At 57.4% G+C, this 18,764-nt stretch overlaps 3 protein-coding genes across 4 annotated transcripts; all 3 read left to right on the top strand.

Moving 5' to 3' along the window:
* The first annotated feature begins 169 nt into the window (after nucleotides 1–169).
* Nucleotides 170–7,141, top strand: SPATA24 (spermatogenesis associated 24). The gene is made up of 6 exons (XM_069483726.1): nucleotides 170–315; nucleotides 1,911–1,976; nucleotides 2,207–2,337; nucleotides 2,427–2,497; nucleotides 6,446–6,548; nucleotides 6,654–7,141. The coding sequence occupies exons 1-6, from the start codon at nucleotides 199–201 to the stop codon at nucleotides 6,781–6,783; spliced, it is 618 nt and encodes a 205-aa protein (XP_069339827.1). The 5' UTR covers nucleotides 170–198; the 3' UTR covers nucleotides 6,784–7,141.
* A 1,129-nt stretch (nucleotides 7,142–8,270) lies between these two features.
* Nucleotides 8,271–11,412, top strand: PROB1 (proline rich basic protein 1). Its single transcript, XM_069483722.1, has one exon. The coding sequence runs from the start codon at nucleotides 8,342–8,344 to the stop codon at nucleotides 11,393–11,395; it is 3,054 nt and encodes a 1,017-aa protein (XP_069339823.1). The 5' UTR covers nucleotides 8,271–8,341; the 3' UTR covers nucleotides 11,396–11,412.
* A 1,973-nt stretch (nucleotides 11,413–13,385) lies between these two features.
* MZB1 (marginal zone B and B1 cell specific protein) lies at nucleotides 13,386–15,425 on the top strand. Of its 2 annotated transcripts, none has more exons than XM_069483723.1 (4): nucleotides 13,386–13,691; nucleotides 14,463–14,587; nucleotides 14,905–15,015; nucleotides 15,109–15,425. In XM_069483723.1, exons 1-4 carry the CDS (start codon nucleotides 13,386–13,388, stop codon nucleotides 15,263–15,265), a joined length of 699 nt encoding a protein of 232 aa, XP_069339824.1. In that variant the 3' UTR covers nucleotides 15,266–15,425. The 2 variants fall into 2 exon arrangements, with proteins under 2 accessions (XP_069339824.1, XP_069339825.1); XM_069483724.1 differs by having other exon boundaries at nucleotides 13,619–13,691; nucleotides 14,396–14,587.
* The last annotated feature ends 3,339 nt before the right edge of the window (nucleotides 15,426–18,764 follow it).

The following is an 18,764-nucleotide window of genomic DNA, read 5'->3' as shown; positions in this document are numbered from 1 at the left end:
AAACTTAAACTCCTAAGCCTTGTTAGAGGGTCCCTGGCCGCAGACGGCTCCTTTAAGAGGCGGGCCCCATCTCAGCTAACAGAGGAAGTCCGCGCCCCCGGTTGCCAGGGTGCTCTGTGGCGTCGCATTCTCATTGGTGGGCGACGGTGGGGAGGCACCCAGAGGCGGCCATTTCCAACGAGCTGGCGGGGGCGAAAGATGGCGACGCCCCTCGGGTGGTCGCAGGGGGGGTCAGGATCTGTGTGTCTCGCCTTCGATCAACTGCGGGACGTGATTGAATCGCAGGAGGAGCTGATCCACCAGCTGAGGAACGTGGTATGCAGCCAGAAGAGCCCGGGGAAAGGGGGACAGGACGCCTCACTGGCGGGGGCGGGGCCAGAGCCTGTTCCGAAGCAGGGGGCGTGGCTAGAACGCTTTGCCGATGGCGTCATCAGGAGGAGGCAGGGCTCAGCTGGGTCCTGGCCGGTAGGGGTGGAGCCAAAAGGCGGCGAGGTCTTCCTGAATATTTACCAGAGAATTTTAACCAAAATCAAGCAGCATTCTCCACTCTGGTTGGTTGGTTGCTGCAGGGCCTGGTAGATGTTTACTGAGCCTCAGTTTCCTCATTTTTTTTTTTATTTTATTTTTTTTGAGACAGAGTCTCACTCTGTTGCCCAGGCTAGAGTGCCGTGGCCTCAGCCTAGCTCACAGCAACCTCAAACTCCTGGGTTCAAGCAATCCTCCTGCCTCAGCCTCCTGAGTAGCTGGGACTACAGGCATGCGCCACTATGCCCGGCTAACTTTTTCTATATAAATTTTTAGTTGTCCAGCTAATTTCTTTCTATTTTTTTGATAGAGATGGGGTCTCGCTCTTGCTCAGGCTGGTCTCGAACTCCTGAGCTCAAAGGATCTGCCGTCTTGGCCTCCCAGAGTGCTAGGATTACAGGCGTGAGCCACGGCGCCTGGCGTGTCAGTTTGCTCATTTTTAGTGGAGATGACTTCTCTTGAGTTCCCAAGGGCCTCGTGTGCAGAGAATATGGATACCCTTCCGCAGAGTCAAATGCAGTACCACACTGAGTGCAGGACGTGCAGATTTGGCCCTTGTCCACGTTACCTTAAGGGCCTCCAACCCCTTAATGTCCCTTTGCTTTTGTCTTCTTAATCAGATCCCAGCTAATGGGTGCAAAGCATTTGAGTCACAGATTACCTGGACAGGCATGATAGAATCCTGGCCAGCTGGAGTTCATGGTTTTTCTGTTTTTGCTTTTCTATTAATATCTTGATAGGAAGGTTGGGATGTATCTCCAGCTCAGAAATAAAACTGGCTTCACATCTATTTCTCAGTCTAATGGTTCTTAGACAAATTCTTCCCTTCTGGGAAGTTGGATGTGAGGAGAAGGAGAGAGAGACGTGTTCTATTTGCTACCCTAATGCTGTCATTCAACAAAACATATGCAGCGCTAGGCACTGAATTACCTTTGATTCCCTGAAGGTATCCAGATCTTTCTCTTGGCAGGTAGCCTTGGCTTTTGGGATACTTTTCTCTCTACCCGTCTTCTTCTCGCCCATTCTAGTTACCAGTCAGATCCCAGGTCTAACGTCCCCTTCTCCAGAAGCAATTCTGACCCTTCCCCAGGCTGGGTCAAGACCTCCTCTGGGTACCACAGCCCCTTGTGCTTCCCCGTCACAGCACACACTGTGTTAAAAGTGTGGCAGTGGGCTGTCTCCTCTATGACCCTGGTTGTTCCTTGAGGGCAGCACTTAGAACTGAGTCTCAGTTTACCTGTGGAACTGAACTCTCCCTTCCCAGTGCCTCGGTCTCATCCTACGTGTCCTGGGCTTCATCCTGTTATCCATTCTTGGTCCTGGTCCCTGGCAGGCACCCCCTCCACCCCAACCCCAGGCCCTCCCTGAGCCAGGCTCTGTTGCAGATGGTTCTCCAAGATGAAAATTTTGTCAGTAAAGAAGAGTTCCACGCAGTGGAGAAGAAGCTGGTGGTAAGTAATGGCCTCTGTAGGTTCCTAATCTTCCCTCATTTCCCAAGATCCCTGTGGTTAGGCAGAGTCATTGAGTATTAGAGCCTGAAAGCCTCCAGCCCTAGTAGTGAGGCCAGAATCTTCCTGTACTCTAGCTTCTGTGTGCACCTCTGGGAAAGGGGATTGGTTAAGGGAACATAGGAGACCCAAGGTGGCTTGGGGTAATGAAGTGACTGCTACTGCCCCTGTAGGAAGAAAAAGCTGCCCATGCCAAGACCAAGGCCCTCCTGGCCAAGGAAGAGGAGAAGTTACAGTTTGCCCTTGGAGAGGTAGAGGTGCTGTCTAAGCAGCTGGAGAAAGAGAAGCTGGCCTTTGAAAAAGCGTGAGTGGGCCTCAGTAGAAGGTGTGGAAGTCAGGGGTCCTGTCTGCCTGCCACACTGCCCATCCTCTCATTTTATCTTCTCCACCCAGGCTCTCCAGCATCAAGAACAAAGTCCTGCAGGAGTCTGGCAAGAAGGACCAGCTCATCACCAAGTGCAATGGTAGGCGGGAGCCCCACGCTCCCCACCACGCTTATATACGTGGGTTCTTTCCTAACAACCCAGTGCCTGTGTCAAGGGCAGGGTTTCACCCCAACTTCTGTCCCCGGATGAGGATACAGGCAGGCCCGTGTGGGCCACACCTTCGAAAAGGCCTTCAGGGACCAGGCAGGCCACGGAAATGAGGAAAGTCGATGTACAATATTCTTCGTGGCCATAAAGGAACGGGCTCGCTCTCATTTTTCGTGAAACGTACGACCTTCTTAGTCCACCTTTTGTTTTCCCACTTTTGATGGATATTAGAAATAGTGCACCTTACTGATGACTCTGTTATAAGGGGAACTGCAGCACAAGCACAGTCCTATTTGGGAGCTGACCTTAGTCTCAGGATTGGGGACTCCATAGGGAGGCGTGGGGACTGTGGTGACATGGGAAGCCATGCCCCCCTCAGAGGTGTGGCCCGTCCCCTGTGGGAATGGGGGTCCAGGATTGCCAGGTCTTTAAAAACGAAACTGGAAACCAAGTTTTAATGGAAGCTTTTCTGACCTGTTAGTGCTGGCAACTGATTTAGCAATTTTGAAAGTATTGTATGGGCCAAGTAACATAAGCCTGTGGGCCACCAGTTTTCAGCTCTGCTCCACGCAGATCCCTGTGGCCCACGTGTTGGCTCAGTTGGCGCCATGAGTTGTGGGGCACTTTCAGAATCAGACCTAGTGAACCCTTTTCATTTTCCTGGAATACTAAACTCTCCTCCCCTAGTTTAAGAAGTAGATATGAATTCCCTGTGCATCTGCTTCATTCACCACAGCAGATCTCGAGTAGGCCAGAGCCCAAGCCCCAAAGAGGGTCACGGTCCCTCCTGGTACGGCTCCCACCTGGAGCCTTGGGTACCTTCCACCACCCGTCCAGCCTTCTCTCTCCCCTGGTGAGTTCTCTCTCTGGGAGGATGCCAGCAGGCCAACAGGCCTCATAGTTGTTTGATCTCTGGCTCCCACCAAGGCCGCCTAGGGCCCAACAGGTGGTCATGGCCTCCACACTCATGGCTACTGCTCCCCTAGTCCTTTCCCTCTCCCTGGACCTTCCCTCAATTCCCTCAAAGGAACCTGGGGTTCCTTCCTGGCAGAACCAGAGGCATCCTTCCTACAGAGATCAGCCAAGGCCGAGGGGCTTTATATCTGCTTGTAGAAGGTGCGTGTGTCATGGGGACAGGGCCTAGCTGCCTCCTCCCAGAACGTCCTGAACCCCACTTGTGGGGCACAAGCCCTCACCATAGCCAGGCTGGGGATCAGAACCTTACTCTGGCCCATGTCCCAACCCCATTCCTACAACGTCCCCTTTTGTGGTTTTGGTTTGTGTGTTGGTTTTTTTGTTTTGTTCTGTTTTGTTTTTTGAGTCAGGGTCTCATTCTGTCACCTGCCCCGGCTAGAGTGCAGTGGTGTCACCATAGCTCATTGTAACCTTGAACTGCCAAGCTCAAGTGATCCTCCTGCCTCAGCCTCCCAAGTAGCTGGGACTACAGGTGCATGCTACCACACCTGGCTAGTTTTTCCATTTTTAGTAGAGACGGGGTCTCACTCTTGCTCAGGCTGGTCTTGAACTCCTAACCTGAAGCAATTCTCCCACCTCAGCCTCCCAAAGTGCTGGGAATATAGGCATGAGCCACTGTACCAGCTTTGGTTTGGTTTTTTCCCTTACATAGTTCTTTATTTTTCTCAAAAGGATTTTTCTTTAATTTTAATTTAAAATGTTTTAATTAATTAACTTTGTTTGTTTTTTGGTTGGTTTTTTTTCAAGACAGGTGCTTGCTGTTTTGCTCGGGCTAGAGTGCAGTGGCATCGTCATAACTCACCACCACCTGGAACTCCCAGGCTCAAGCGATCCTCCTGCCTCAGCCTCCCAAGTAGCTGGGACTACAGGTCATGCCACCATACCCAGCTAATTTTTTTTTTTGAGACAGAGTGTCGCTTTGTTGCCCTGGCTAGAGTGAGTGCCGTGGCGTCAGCCTAGCTCACAGCAACCTCAAACTCCTGGGCTTAAGCGATCCTCCTGCCTCAGCCTCCCGAGTATCTGGGACTACAGGCATGCGCCACCATGCCCGGCTAATTTTTTCTATATATATTTTAGTTGGCCAGATAGTTTCTTTCTATTTTTAGTAGAGACGGGGTCTCGCTTTTGCTCAGGCTGGTCTCGAACTCCTGACCTCAAGCGATCCACCTGCCTCGGCCTCCCAGAGTGCTAGAATTACAGGCGTGAGCCACTGTGCCCGGCCCCAGCTAATTTTTTAATTTTTTGTAGAGACAGGGTCTCGCTCAGGCTGGACTCCAACTCCTGGCCTCAAGCGATCATCAGATTACAGGCGTGAGCCACCTCGCCCGGACTCAAAGGGATTTTTTTAACCATTCTTTCATTGTGTGCTACAGGCTTTTATTTTAAGAGTCACACAAATTTCTAATTCTTTTTCCCAAAAGACCTTCACAACCAATTAATCTGGATTAGCTGGACAACCCAGGGAAGGAGGTTCCACAGTCGTGGCTCCACGACCCAGTGAACTCATGTTTTCATTCTCTCCCCTTCACCTGTGTCACTGTCGCCTTTTCCATGGTATGCCTTAACTTTTCACTAAATCTCTTCTGAAATCTTAAATGCTTCATCATTTCTGTGTTCTCAGAGCTTGTGTTCTAATTAATTAATCCTTGGCCAACCTTTAAGGGCAGTGGGATTTCTGTATGAGTCACAATTTTCCAGGGCTCCGTGAAGGATCGTTATGTAATTGAAGCACCCCCAGATCCCTACAGCCTCCTTGGATTTTGATCCAAGACACAAAAATCATCTCTGCGTTCAACGTGCACTCATTTGGGGGTAGGCTTTGCCACCACTTTCTCACAGGGTGCTTCCCACCCCATTGTGGGACAGGGGCTGTCTCCATCCCTATCTTACAGATGAGGCAACGGATCTGAAGAGGGAGGCAACTCCCAAAGTACTAAAACTGTCTTACGAATATTAACTTTTTTGAAATGTAGCCTTTTCTGTTCTCTGACCAGTTACTGAGTCTTTTTTTTTTTTTTTTTTTTTTTTTTGAGACGGGGTCTCACTATATCACCCAGGGTAGTCTCGGACTCCTGGCCTCAAGTGATCCTCCCACCTCAGCCTCCCAAGTAGCTGGGATTACGGCTCAAGCTGCCACGCCGGGCCAGTTCCTGAGTCTTAGCTCTCCTTTCAGGAGCTGCCTGTTTAAGGCAGGGACTGCATCTTCTCCACCACTCCTGAGGCCCTGGCACGGGGCTGAGCATCCAGCCGGCCCTCTGGAGGTCTGGTTGGACTGACGTGACAAAACTAGGTGATGTTTCTAAGTCCTAAACTCCCAGGGGACATCCCATTCATTCAGTCCACAAATAGATTTATTGTGCGCTTACTATGTGCCAGGCACTGTTTTAGGCCTTAGGGATAAAACAGTGATTACAACAAAAATCCTTATCCTTGTGGAACTTACTTCCAGTAGGGGAGAAGACAAATGAGTGAAATATATGGTGTGTTAGATATAAGTGCTAAGAAGAAAAAGAAAGCAGGGAGAGGGGATAGGAAGTATCAGGAAATGTTATAATTTTTAGACTAGGGTGGATCTTGCCAAGGAGGTGACATCTGTAAAGACCTGGAGGAGTTGAGGGCAGGAGCCGTCTATGCTCCTGCCTTTGGGCAGGGCTGTTCACCTCTGTCCAAGGACTTTCGCCCGACCTCACAGTGGGTCTGCTGGTCCAGAATAGAGTTGTGAGGTCGCTGACACAACAATCAAACATTGCATAATAAACTCATTCATACGAAGGTATTAGTCATGGAGAGCCCCTGGGTGGGGGGAAGCCAAGTTCTGAAAAGCCCCTTGAAGGGAATGCCTTATCTCAGGAAGGAGCCTGTGGGATGGGAACCACCCCTCCTCCCTGCCTCTCTCCCCCACAGAAATTGAGTCTCACATTATAAAGCAAGAAGATATACTTAATGGCAAAGAGAATGAGATTAAGGAGTTGCAGCAAGTTATCAGCCAGCAGAAACAGATCTTCAGGTGAGGGCTCTGGGCCAGGCTGGGGGTTGTTGGTGAACGTGGGGAGCCAGACCTCTGGCCCCTACCCTGGGCTGGCCACAGCCCACCCAGCAGGCTCCGTTGCAGGAATCACATGTCTGATTGCCGGATCCAGAAGCAGCAGGAGAACTACATGGCCCAGGTGCTGGACCAGAAGCATAAGAAAGCCTCGGGGACGCGTCAGGCTCGCAGCCGCCAGCGTCTCAGGGAAAAATAAAATGGCGGTCGCCTTCCTGTTCTCTGGCTATAATGCCCAACCTCTGCCTTCTCTGCTTGGGGGAGTCCCCAGCTCTGCCCTTCCCATCTCTGTGGGTCCCCTTGCCACAGACCTGACCTCCAGGGAAACAGGCAGCAGGCATTTCTTCCTGCCCACCCACCTGCCCGCCTCCTAGGCCTTGGTGCCCTGAGAGAGAAGCAAGTCACCTGGGTGGAAGACAAGTGTTGCACCACCACCTGCTAGGCCACTTCTGGGGTCAGAAGGGGATGCTACTCAAGCCTGCAGCCCCTGTCACTTCCCTGCCTCCCTTGGGTCCATGGGAGTGGGGGTTTGTTGTCCAGTAGGCGCTGCTCCTTACTTTTGGTATTTAATCCCTTCCGATATTAACAGCCCTGGTTATCCCAGTAACATCCTCCCCACTCGCAGTGCCCTTGTAATGTTAACTCTCAAGTTGGCTGTAAGGCAGGAAAGTGTGTGTGTGTGTGTGTGTGTGTGTGAGAGAGAGAGAGAGAGAGGCCCTGATCAGAAAGTTCCAGGACCCCAGTGAATATGGGAAATCAGCTTTTATCACATAACAAGAATGTCATAGCCATGAATCACATTTGCACCTTCTTACACCTCCCCCAAACAGAAGCGCATCTGTCTTCACAAGTGGGAGGAAGGGAAAAAGACAACACTCTCTTTTTAAGGCAGGGAAAGGGTCTGGAAGAGACCACAAACTTAGCTTAAGTTGCACGGGCAGGGCTGAATGTGATGGATAGGCTAGATTCTTTCAGGAGCCATCAGTGTGTGCCCTGGGTGATCATGGGGACACATCTAGGAAGCAGGGGACCTGCTTCAGGGAAGGAAGAGTAGGATTTGCCAAGTCTAGCCTCTCCCGGGTAGCGTGAGCGTGAGTGCACGGGGTGGGCCAGTGCTCTTGCTCCAGGGCCAGCTGGAGCCTGACTCACAGCAGGACCTTGAAGCCAGAAGTTTAAGGGCAAGTGGTGCCCATTGTCCTCAGACAATGACAGGTGGTGGCTGCTCCTCCACCAGCACCTGTCCCCAGGGCAGGTCTTAAGGTTCTGGGGGCTGGAATGAGGGCCTTGTGGGTGCCTGGGGGAGCACAGGGCTTTCTTGCCTCAGGGGGCGTAGAGAGGGTACCACAAGCTACCTCAACGGTTCCAGGGCTTGTCCTGGGCGCTAAGGCGGCTTGTCAAGGCTAGAGCTGTCCACTCCCGTCCCTTGCAGTAGATCCCCGTAAGGGCAATGGGCCCAGCCAGGGATAGCACCTTCCTGAGGCCCCAGCACAACTTCTGGAGTCGGGGCGGGGGGTGGGGGTGGGAGGGAGTCCTGGAGCCTGCATTCCCCTCACCTGCCCGTGGGCTTGGCTTGCGGAGTTGAGAGGGCAGGGCCCAGGGCCCGGGTCTCTCCTGCTGCTACGCCGCTGGCTCAGGAGTGGATGCGGCCGCTTTAAGGCGCGGTGATCCCAGGGCATCGCCGGGCGGGGCGGGGACAGTGCCGGCGCCACCAGCCGAGGCGAATGCGAGGGAGGTAGTGCGCGGTGTCCGGCCCCACCATGCTGACCGCGCTCACCCCGCCAGCCGTGCCTGGGATCCCGAGGCAGCTGCCCGCGGCCCCCGCGCGGCGCCAGGACTCCTCCGGTTCGTCAAGCTCCTACCACACGGCTCCGGGTTCTCCGGAGCCCCCGGACGTTGGGCCGGACGCGGAAGGCCGAGCGAACTGGCCCTGGGTGGCCCCTGGGCGGGGGGCGGGCGCACAGCCTCGCCTGTCCGTCAGCGCCCAGAATAGCCGCCAGCAGCACTGGCCCGGCTCGGGTTTCCCGCGAGGCCCGGGCTCCGGCCCGCGGCCACCCCTGCCCCAGCTGCGCACACTGCCGTCGGGGGAGATGGAAGTCATCTTCGGCGTCGGGCCCCTGCTCAGCCGCTCCGCCGCGGAGGATCGCGAGGTGCAGCAGCTCACGGAGCCGGCCTTCGGCAGCCCCTTACCGCCAGGGCCAGCGTCTCCCGCCCTTGTCCCACTGCAGCCCCAGGCCCGCGACGGTGGCTCTCGCTGGGCCACATACCTGGAGCTGCGACCCGGCGGGCAGAGTCCTGCCTCCCCCACGCAGTTTGAGTGTGTGGAGGTGGCGCTGGAGGAACGCACCGCGCCCGCCAAGCCCCGGACGGTGCCCAAGCGTCAGATCGAGCTGCGCCCCCGGCCCCAGAGTCCCCATCGGGTGGCTGTCGCGCCGCGCCCCCGACTGCTCCTGCGCACCGGCTCCCTTGACGAGTCACTGAGTCGTCTGCAGGCCGCGGCGGGCTTCGTGCAGACAGCGCTGGCCAAAAAACTGAGCCCCGAGGCCCCAGCCCCTAGCAGCGCCGCCTTTGAGCCCACGGGACGGTCGGAACCTGCGACCCGGGAAACGGCCCGCAGCGCTCGTGTGGAGACCGCCTTGGAGAAGGCTAAGTCTCGGCCACTTCGTGTACAAGATAGTACGGCCCCAGCAAAAGCCCCACGGCCGTGGCCCAGCCTCCGAGAGCGCGCTATTCGGCGCGACAAGCCGGCGCCTGGGACCCAGCCGCTGGGTCCTGTTAGTTCCAGCATCTTCCTACAGTCAGAAGAGAAGATCCAGGAGGCGCGCAAGACTCGGTTCCCGAGAGAGACTCCGGATAGAACCGTCCCGAGGGCACGGAGTCCGCCTTTTGAGTCTATAGTCCCCTGGGAGGTTCCGAGCAGGACTGTGAGGCCAAGAAGCCCGTCCCCGCGGTCGCAGACTCCAAATGGGAACGTGCGAGGTCCTCGCGGCCCATCCCCCCAGAACCTGTCCCCGTGGGATCGGTCCATTCCTAGGGTGAGTAGCCCGTCGTTCCCAGAAGCATCCTCCGCGTGGGAAAATCAGAATCCCGCCGTCGAAGAAACTGTTAGCAGGAGAAGCCCTTCGCCTCCGACCCTTTGCCAGTGGAACCAGGGTGTTGCCAGAGCAGAAAACCCATCCCCCAAAGCTCCTTCCCATTGGGAGATTCCACATCCCGCAGTCGCAGTCGGGGATGAGGAAGAGCCGGATGGGAGCCCGTCCCTGCCGACCTTGTTCCCATGGGAATCTCCAGATCGTCCTATTGGGACTCGGAGCCCATCGCCCCGAGAGACGTGGGATCCCGTGGTGCGGGGCTCCTCCGTAGTATTTACGCGGGAAGCTCAAAATGGCGAAGCTCAGGAGTTGGTGCCATCTACACCATCAGCACCCGGGACTCCAGAACCAACAGAGGTGCAGAGTCCATCCACACAGGAGATTCCGGATCTTGCCTTCCGAGGCAGTCGGCCGTCGCCAGAAGCGGCTGCACCTGAGCCGCCCTGCGGTCACCTTGTGGGCACGTCGGACGCCGATGCTCGTCCAGAAGCCTTGGGCCATGGAGAAGCGGCCTCGGGACGCCAGCGTGTGGCCATTCCGCGGCCCAGAGATGTGCGCAAGATGGTGAAGACCACGTACGCGCCAAGCTTCCCGGCGGCAACCGCCGGCTCGGGGCTGCCTGCGCCTCCTGCTGACCCCTGCGGGGAGGAGGACGGCGCATCCAAGACACAGGAGCTGCAGGCGCTAGGGCCCCCCGCTCCGGCTCACTACACTTCCATTTTTCTTAAGGACTTTCTGCCAGTCGTGCCGCACCCCTACGAGCCTCCAGAGCCACCCCTCGACACGGTGCCCCGGGACGCCTCAAAGCCCAACGGGGTCGTGCGGCGGAGAGCAGAGAACAACACGGCAAAGCCCTTCGCACGCACAGAGATCCGCCTGCCGGGTGCCCTGGCCTTGGGCCGCCGGCCCGAGGTAACCCCCGGAGTCCGAGTGCGCGCTCCTGGCGGAGAGAACCGGGGTGCAGAGCCACATCGCCTCGTCCCCGATGGCGAGGGTCGGACCAGCCCTCTAGGCGGCGCTCGCAACCCATCCCAACGGTCCCCCATAGAGCCAGCAGGGGCCCGACCACCGCGCCCCAGCTCCCCACAGGCTCACCCCAACTCGAGCCCTGAGGTAGTACCCAAACTGGAGACACCCCCTGAGCCCCCCGAGCCCACGGCTGCCGTCCAGGCGCCCCTGCCGCAGGAGCCCCAGGCGCCGGCCGGCAGGATAGCCCCTGCCCAGCCTCGCGCTGCCTCGGCGCCTCCCACGGACCGGTCCCCGCAAGGCCCCTCCCAGGGGGTGCGCAGGCTGCCCGGGGCTGCGCACCCGGGGAAGGTCCTGGTGGACCCGGAGAGCGGCCGCTACTACTTTGTGGAGATGCCGCGGCAGCCTCGGCTGCGGCTGCTCTTCGACCCTGAGAGCGGGCAGTACGTGGAGGTCCTGCTGCCGCCTGCGTCCCCGGGGCCACCCCGTCGCGTCTACACCCCCTTGGCCCTGGGGCCAGGCCTCTACCCGCCCGCCTATGGGCCTATCCATGGCCTCTCACTGCCACCGTCCCCGGGCCCACCGGCTCTCGGCAGCCCCCAGCTACCCTGGGCCTCTGAGACGGGCCCCCTGGACGGGATGTACTACCTGCCGGTGAGCGGGACCCCCAGCCCCACACCTCCTCTGCTCCTCTGTGCCCCGCCCTCCAGCTCGGGTACCACCCAGCCTGGCAAGGGCTCCTTGTTCCCATTGTGAGGCCCCAGAGTTGGGGCCCTCGGATGGCCTTGGAGGTTCTGGCATCCAGTCCCTTGCCCTCCTGTCCTTCCATCACCCCTCTCTTTGGCCTATGCCTGCCAATTGTCAGACCAGAAGTGACCTTCAGAGAAAGTGTCTGAGACCCGGGGCTGATGGAGTTGGAGCTTAGGACGTGGCTGCCTCCTTCCTCCTCAACAAAATTGTATGTCCCTTTCCCAAGCATTCCCAGGGTGTGGTGTGTGTGTTTACCTGTGTTTGTGTGTTTGCAGGCGAGCAAATACGGAAAAGCGTGGAATCCCAGGGCTTATCCCCAGGAGCCAATCCAAGGAGGTGTTGGGGTTCCCCAGGGGGCAGCAGGAATGGGAGCATCAGGGGACAGGGCTGCCCCCAGAGGTAGTGAACTATCTGTCCCTCCCTGAAGGTGGGCCCAGCTGAGGTGGAGCTGGCCATCAGGCACAGGTGACATGGAAGGGAAGGACTGTGGCTATGCAGCCTGCTCTTTGGAAGAGGAGCTGAGCTTTGGCCTGGGAGGCAGTGGGGGAAGTGGCTAGTGCAGCCCGAGGCCAGGCTGGGGCTGAGAGACGGAGCTGGGGGGACAGCAAGTGCAGGTGGAGCAAGCAAGTAACAGAGGGAGGGGCTGCAGAGACAGCCTGGCATTGGGGTGGGAAGACTGGGGGTAAGGTGGGCCCAGGTGCTGTGGTCTCCAGCTGGGAGCCTGGCTCCCCAAGCCTCCCGTCACCCCCAGTCTCTGACGTGGCTTCTGCTCTGAGCCCCAGAGCTGAGATGGCTCATCCTGGGCGGGGGCAAGGCTTCAGCCACTGCCACCCAGGTAGGCGGCAGGTGAAATGAGTCATAGGGAAGGACTCAGGAGAGCTGTTGTCCCAGGGGAGCCTTGCCCCCTTGGGAGGGTGGATGATGGGTTAGGGATCCCCCTGTGTGGGGTAGGTCAGAGGGACCTGAAGCACCCAGCTGGTCCCACTCCCCTTGGTCACAGCACAGGAAGGGACAGGACCCAGAGTCCGTGCTTCAGTTGCCCTGAGATTCCAGGAGCCCCTGAGGAAGGCTGAGGGAGATGAGGGATCTGCAGGAGGTGGGAGGTGGTCTGCGTGGGGTCTGTGTGTCGTTCTGAGTCTGAAATGGCTGGGCCTTGCTGGACTGGTGTGTGCCGTGATGACTTTGGGGAAGGACAGTTCCCACTAGAAGCAGTGTCCGGGAGGGGGATCGATGCTGTCCTTGTTCCAGGGCTGTGCGTGGCCAGGTCCCTCAGAGTCCCTGCCCCCCTGCCCTGGACTGCAGGCTGACTAGAACCATGAGACAGAATAACTTGGACATTTCATGGCCGAAGACGCTGGTTCCGATGGCATGGAGGTTCCTGGGGTCACCCCAGGTGCCTCACCTCATCCTGGTGTGCAATAAATAAATCGCTGACCCATGAGCCATGGTGGGTAAAAGAACTGGTGTGAGGTGCCTGATTTCCTGCCCTTCCAGGCCTGGGTGGTCCTGGGTAGAAGGGACCTCAGGGCCAGGGAGGCAGAGCATGTGTGTCTTTCACATTCTGTGGGGTCCCCTCCTCAGTGAGTTGCCTCCCAAGAGGGAGCCCAAGGCTAGAAAGCACACCTGTGGCCTTGTTCCTCCAGGTAGTGGAGTGGCCGGGGGCTTTAGGGCCAATCAGGCTTGGGTTCCAATGTCAGCATGGCCCCTCTAGTTGTGTGGCCTTGGGTTTGTCACTTCCCTCCGAGCCTTTGTGTTTTCAGGGGCAGAATAAGGATGACAGTAACCACTTCCTCCCACAGGTGCTCAGGACAGTGCCCGCCACCTGGCAGATCACAGGACTTAAGAGGCATCAGCCCCATGTGTCCTTGCCTAGACCTGGGCCCTCTCCTCACCTCATTGTTGCCCATGTGTGAAATGGAGCTGAGTTGGCTGGAGCCGGGTCCTGCGAGAGGAAGTGCACACGTGGCATCTCCGGGGCCCTGGGGGAGGGGAGAGAATGGGAGGGGTGAGGTGTGAGTTCCCCATTGGTCTAGGCCGAGTGTCCTGTGGCGGTCCCCACTGCGCACTTGCACACGCACACCTGCCCCCCAGCCACAGCCCACACGCTGAGCTGGCTCCAGAGGCCACGAGGATGTCACTGCCACTGCTGCTGCTGCTTCTGGGAGCCTGGACCATCCCAGGCAGCCATGGGGACAGGGACCTGTTCACAGCCACTGCCCCAGAGCTGGACGATGAGGAGAAGTACTCAGCTCACATGCCTGCCCACCTGCGCTGTGACGCCTGCAGGGCTGTGGCTTACCAGGTGAGTCCGTTCCCCTACCCTGCCTAGACCTCATCTCAAGCCAGACCCCCCCACCGACCTCAGATTCCACCTCTGGCCTTTGATCTCCAATCCCCCAGCGCTGGGCATCAAGCCCCAGACTCAGCCTTCCGTGATGCCAGCCCCACCTCCCTGAACCTCCATCTGCCTGCCTGGCAGAGCAGACAGTCTGGGACAGACCCACAGTATTGAGACCCCAGGGAATCACCTGCTTGTCCTTTGAGACTCCTCCCTGTCCAGGCCCATCCTCAGGTCTGGACTCCCTCCCCAAATCTGACTTGGGTGCCTTCGCATATGCGTACGTGCTGCGCACGTGCACATGTGTTGCGTGCCTGCATGTGGGAGTATGCGTGTGTCTGAGTTCACGCGTGCACCTGCTGAGCACGTCTGTGTGCCAGTATTTCTGCGTGTGCAGGGCCTGTGAGTGCTCATGCCATTGAAGATTAGGATCTTTTTTTTTCCTTCTTCTTGTGCTTTAAAATAGCATGTGCGACTTGGCAGGTGTACCCTGGAGTAGGGGCCGCAGCACTCGGGCCCAGCCTTCCACCTCAGCACTTCTGCCCCCGCCCCCCAGCCCTGGGAAGTGGCTCCTGCCACTTTCTAGCTCTTGGGTCTAGGGGCGGGCCGCGCCGGCCTCACAGGTGCTTCCTGCTCAAACGGCTCCCTTGCCACCTCATTCTCCCCAGAGACTCCTGCCCTGCCCCTCTGAGCAGCAGTCCTGAGACCCTGGCTCCCAGCCCCTCCTTGTTCCAGATGGGGCAGCATCTGGCAAAGGCAGAGGCCAAACTTCATACCCCAGACTCTGAGGGGCGGCGGCAGCTGAGTGAGTCGGTATACACAGACGTCTTGGACTTGAGCTGCTCCCAGCAGTGGCAGGAGTGAGTTGCCAACCTCTACGTCCCTCCTCCCTGGGCAGGGCTGGTGGGGGAGCCGCCGCTCTCCCACTCACACCCCACACACTCCACTGGGGCTCTAGTCCTAGGGAGGGGGCTGGCTGGGATGAAGTCTGGGCTCTGGAGCTGGGAGCAAGTGGGAGAGCAGAGGGCCAGCGGACAAGGTCACTGTGTGACCTTGGGCCAGGGATTTTCCTCTCTGAACTCAGCAAATGCCAGTGTGCCCAGCTTGGTGTAGAGACAGGTCTCTCCCCACTGGGCTCCCACCAATGCCAAACCCCTCTTCTCCTCACTGCCGCCAGCTACGGGGTCCGAGAAGTGAACAAGGTGAAACATCTCGTGGGCCCAGGGCTTAGCAAGGGGCCAGAGCCGAGCATCAGCGTGATGGTCACCGGGGGCCCCTGGCCCATCAGGTGATGGTGGGGGTGGAGTGGGGGTTGGGATGGAGCCCGGTTTGCCCCTCTGTGTGCCAGGCAGGGTCTGAGGCTCCTGCTGGGCTCCCCTAGGCTCTCCACGACATGTCTGCACTACCTGGGGGAGTTTGGAGAGGACCGTATCTATGCAGCCCACCAAGAAGGCCGAGAGGCTCTGGAGGCACTGCTGTGTGGGGGCCCGCAGGGGGCCTGCTCGGAGGAAGTGCCAGCCACACGGGAAGAGCTCTAGTCCTGGACTCTGTCTTCCTCTGGAAGAAGCTGCGGCTTCCTCTGGATCATCCCCGTTCCCGTCTGCGGGCAGGGAGGCGTCACCCGGGGCTGCCACCCTCCCTCTCTCCTCCGGCGTCCGTCGCTGGGCCTGGGTGGCAGCCAAGGCCTGCCCCTCCGGACTCAAATAAAACCCAGTGACCTCAACTCCTCTCTGCAAAGGGTGCTTTCCTGTTCCCTCACTCACAACAGCAATCAACACAGAAGACTTCTGTGACCAAACGTGTGGAGCTTTTTCTCCACAAACCAAGAAAGCAATCAGTTCTGCAGTGGACACCAGCTACGTGTCCTCCATTTCAATTCTGACCCCATTTATTCGGAGGTAGCATCAGGTCCCGCAGGCTGAGGGCTCAGTTCCCTGAGACGATGCCAGTCGCGAGCCGGGGCCTCCAGAACTCCTGACTGACAGACTGGCTTCCCGATGGGATTCTCGCGGCCCCTCTCCCCCTCTCTGGATTCCGTTAATTTGCTGGAGCGGCTCACAGAGCTCAGGGAAACACTTACTTACATTCGCCGGTTTATTGTGAAGAACATTACAAAGGATACAGACGCAGAGATGCGCAGGGTGACATGTGGAGGAAGGGGCGCAGAGCTGCCGTGCCGCCCTGGCCGAGCCACCCTCCAGGAACCTCCACATGTTCTGCTCTCTGGCAGTCCTCTGAACCGTGTCCTTTTGGGGTTTTCTGGAGGCTTCATTACGTAGGCATGATTGATTAAGCCATTGGCCACTGGTGATCAACTTAACCTTCAAGCTCCTCTCTCCTTCCCAGAGGTTGGGATTGGGCTAAAAGTCCCAACCTTCTAATCCTGCCTGGGTCTTTCCAGTAACCAACCACTGCTCTGAAGCTACCTATGGGCTGCCAGGTATCATTAGCATAGGAAAAAAATATCATTTGGGGGATTTTTTTTTTTTTTTTTTTTTTGGAGACAGAGACTCTCTGTGTTGCCCGGGCTAGAGTGCCGTGGCGTCAGCCTAGCTCACAGCAACCTCAAACTCCTGGGCTCAAGCAATCCTCCTGCCTCAGCCTTCCAAGTAGCTGGGACTACAGGCCTGTGCCACCATGCCCGGCTAATTTTTTCTATTTTTAGTTGTTTCGCTAATTTCTTTCTATTTTTAGTAGAGATGGGGTCTTGCTCGTTCTCAGGCTGGTCTCCAACTGCTGAGCTCAAGCAATCCTCCCGCCTCGGCCTCCCAGAGTGCCAGGATTACAGGTGTGAGCCACCGCGCCCAGCCGGGATTTTTTTTTTTTTTTTTGAGACAGAGTCTTGCTCTGTTGCCCCAGCTAGAGTGCAGTGGCATTATCATAGCTCACTGCAACCTCAAACTCCTGGGTGCAAGCAATTCTCCTGCCTCAGCCTTCCAAGTAGCTGGGACTATAGGTGTGTGCCACCACGCCTGGCTAATTTTTCTATTTTTAGTAGAGACAGGGTCTCACTCTTGCTCAGGCTGGTCTCAAACTCCTGACCTCAAGCAATCCTCCCATCTTGGCCTCCTAAAGTGCTAGGATTATAGTCATGAGCCATTTTGGAGATTCTTAAGATTTTAGGAAATGTATGCCAGGAAACAGGGTCCAGTTGAAGACCAAATATACAATTTCAGTACATCACATCCCTCCTAGGAGGGCCTAAAACACGTCGCTACAATTTCCTAGCGATAAGAGAGAGCTGCCATGGTTGGAAATGTGAGCAAGCTATCAAAGGCATATGGAACCACTTACATGCATGGTGACACCCCAGGTGCTCACACCCACCATGAGAGAAAAGAAGACTGAGGCAAACTCTGCAGGCAGGCCACCTTGCGGCATGTCTGCTCTGACCGCTCCATTCCGTCTGTGCCCCTCCCAGAACCCAGCGGTCTACACCATGGCCGCTCACTTTCCATACTCTGCCTTTGTCTCTAGCTGGGATGGGTGGGCCCTGGGTGCCTGCCCGGCACGAGGCAGGGCAGGGTTCCTAACCAGCCAGATTCAGCATCTTGGCTCTCAGTCCTGCTCTCCCCAGAAATTCTTCTGGCTGGGGGCCCTTTCCTTAGGAAGGGAGCCCTGGGCCCCACTTGGGTCTGGGAACCTGAGATCAGTGGCACTGTGACTTTCGGTTTCTTTTGTGAGTGTCTCTGATCTGCTGAAGCCGTGGGAGGGAGACAGAACAGACACTCTAATCTTCATTTGACAGACACGGAAACTGAAGCTTAGACAACAGAAGAGGCTCCAGCCAAGTCCCAGGCTGAGCAGTGGCAGGGCTGGGAAGGGATTCAGACTATGGGGGTGGGCGAAGGTCGGCTGCTGGAGGGATGGAAGTGCCCCAGGCAGGCCCTGACCATCTGGCTTTCCTGGGAGCTGCACTGGAGCCTGAGCCCTTCCATCCGTCACCCTCCTGAGGCCCCTCCTTCCCTGGCCCTCATTCAGGAGAGAACCCCTAGGCACGAGGGGGACAGCCAGGCCAAGGAACTGGCTGAGCAGTCAGGAGCACCAGGTGTGGAGCTGGGCCCCTGTGACGTGGGCCTGAGTGACCATGTGTTTCTGTGGAGTGATTTAGAGAGACTGCGTCGGAGTCTGGGTGTGTGGGTCCATTGTGCTACTGTGCATCTCGGACCATGTACAACTTCTCCACTTTGTCGCTATGTGCGTTGTGTGGTTTGGGTTGAATTGAGTGTCCTCAGAGCTGTGTCTGCAAGGGGTGGGGCTCTGTGTAACAGCCCCCCTGCGGAGCACTGGGCAGAGAGGGTGGGGAGGAAAGTGCTGAGGAGTTGCGGAGGCTTCAAACTGGTCGGACAGCTTTGGGAACCTCCTCGCAGGAGCCAAGAAGGAGAGGAGAGGGGGAAAGAGGAACAGGCTGGAGGCTGGACAGGCGGACAGATTCGGGGCTGTGGCATGAAGCTGCTGCCCAGCTGGAGAGCGGTGCTGCCCGTGGGCCCTCCGGCCTGGCCATGGACATGGCAATTGAGAAGTAGGTGGACCCCTAGGGTACTGGGGCTGGGGCAGCCCAGAGGGGAGCAGAATAGGGACCCTAGGCCCAGCCTCCACCATCTGAGGAGCCTGAGTTCCTCTGGACCCCTCCCCATGTCCCCATCCCTCAGGCACTAGGGCCAGCCTGGGCTGGGTCTGCCAGGAGGGGAAACAGGCTGGGCACAGGACTGGCTTCCTGGGCTGTGTGACACGAAGTCACACAGGACCTGGTGCTTAGAAAGGCCCCATGCTCAGTCTAACTTTCTACTGTCGCTACCTTGAAATTCTTAATACTTTTGGAACAAGGGCCCCACATTCTCATTTTGCGCTCGGTCCCACAAATTATGTAGCCGGTCCTGGCTGGGAGGGGAAAGGAATCCTTGTCCCGGCACAGGACACCGGCCAGGCCAGGCCAGCTTGGGCAGCTGTCAGCAAAGCCCCATCTGTTGCCTGCTGCAGGGACCCAGGGCAGTTCCGACCGACCTGGATGTTAGGATTGGTTTTCTAAAACCTTGC

This window comes from Eulemur rufifrons, chromosome 10, assembly GCF_041146395.1.
Source record: "Eulemur rufifrons isolate Redbay chromosome 10, OSU_ERuf_1, whole genome shotgun sequence".
Classification (NCBI taxonomy): domain Eukaryota; kingdom Metazoa; phylum Chordata; class Mammalia; order Primates; family Lemuridae; genus Eulemur; species Eulemur rufifrons.
The sequence above is the reverse complement of the archived record's forward strand: the minus strand, read 5'-3'. Positions and strand labels throughout refer to the sequence as shown.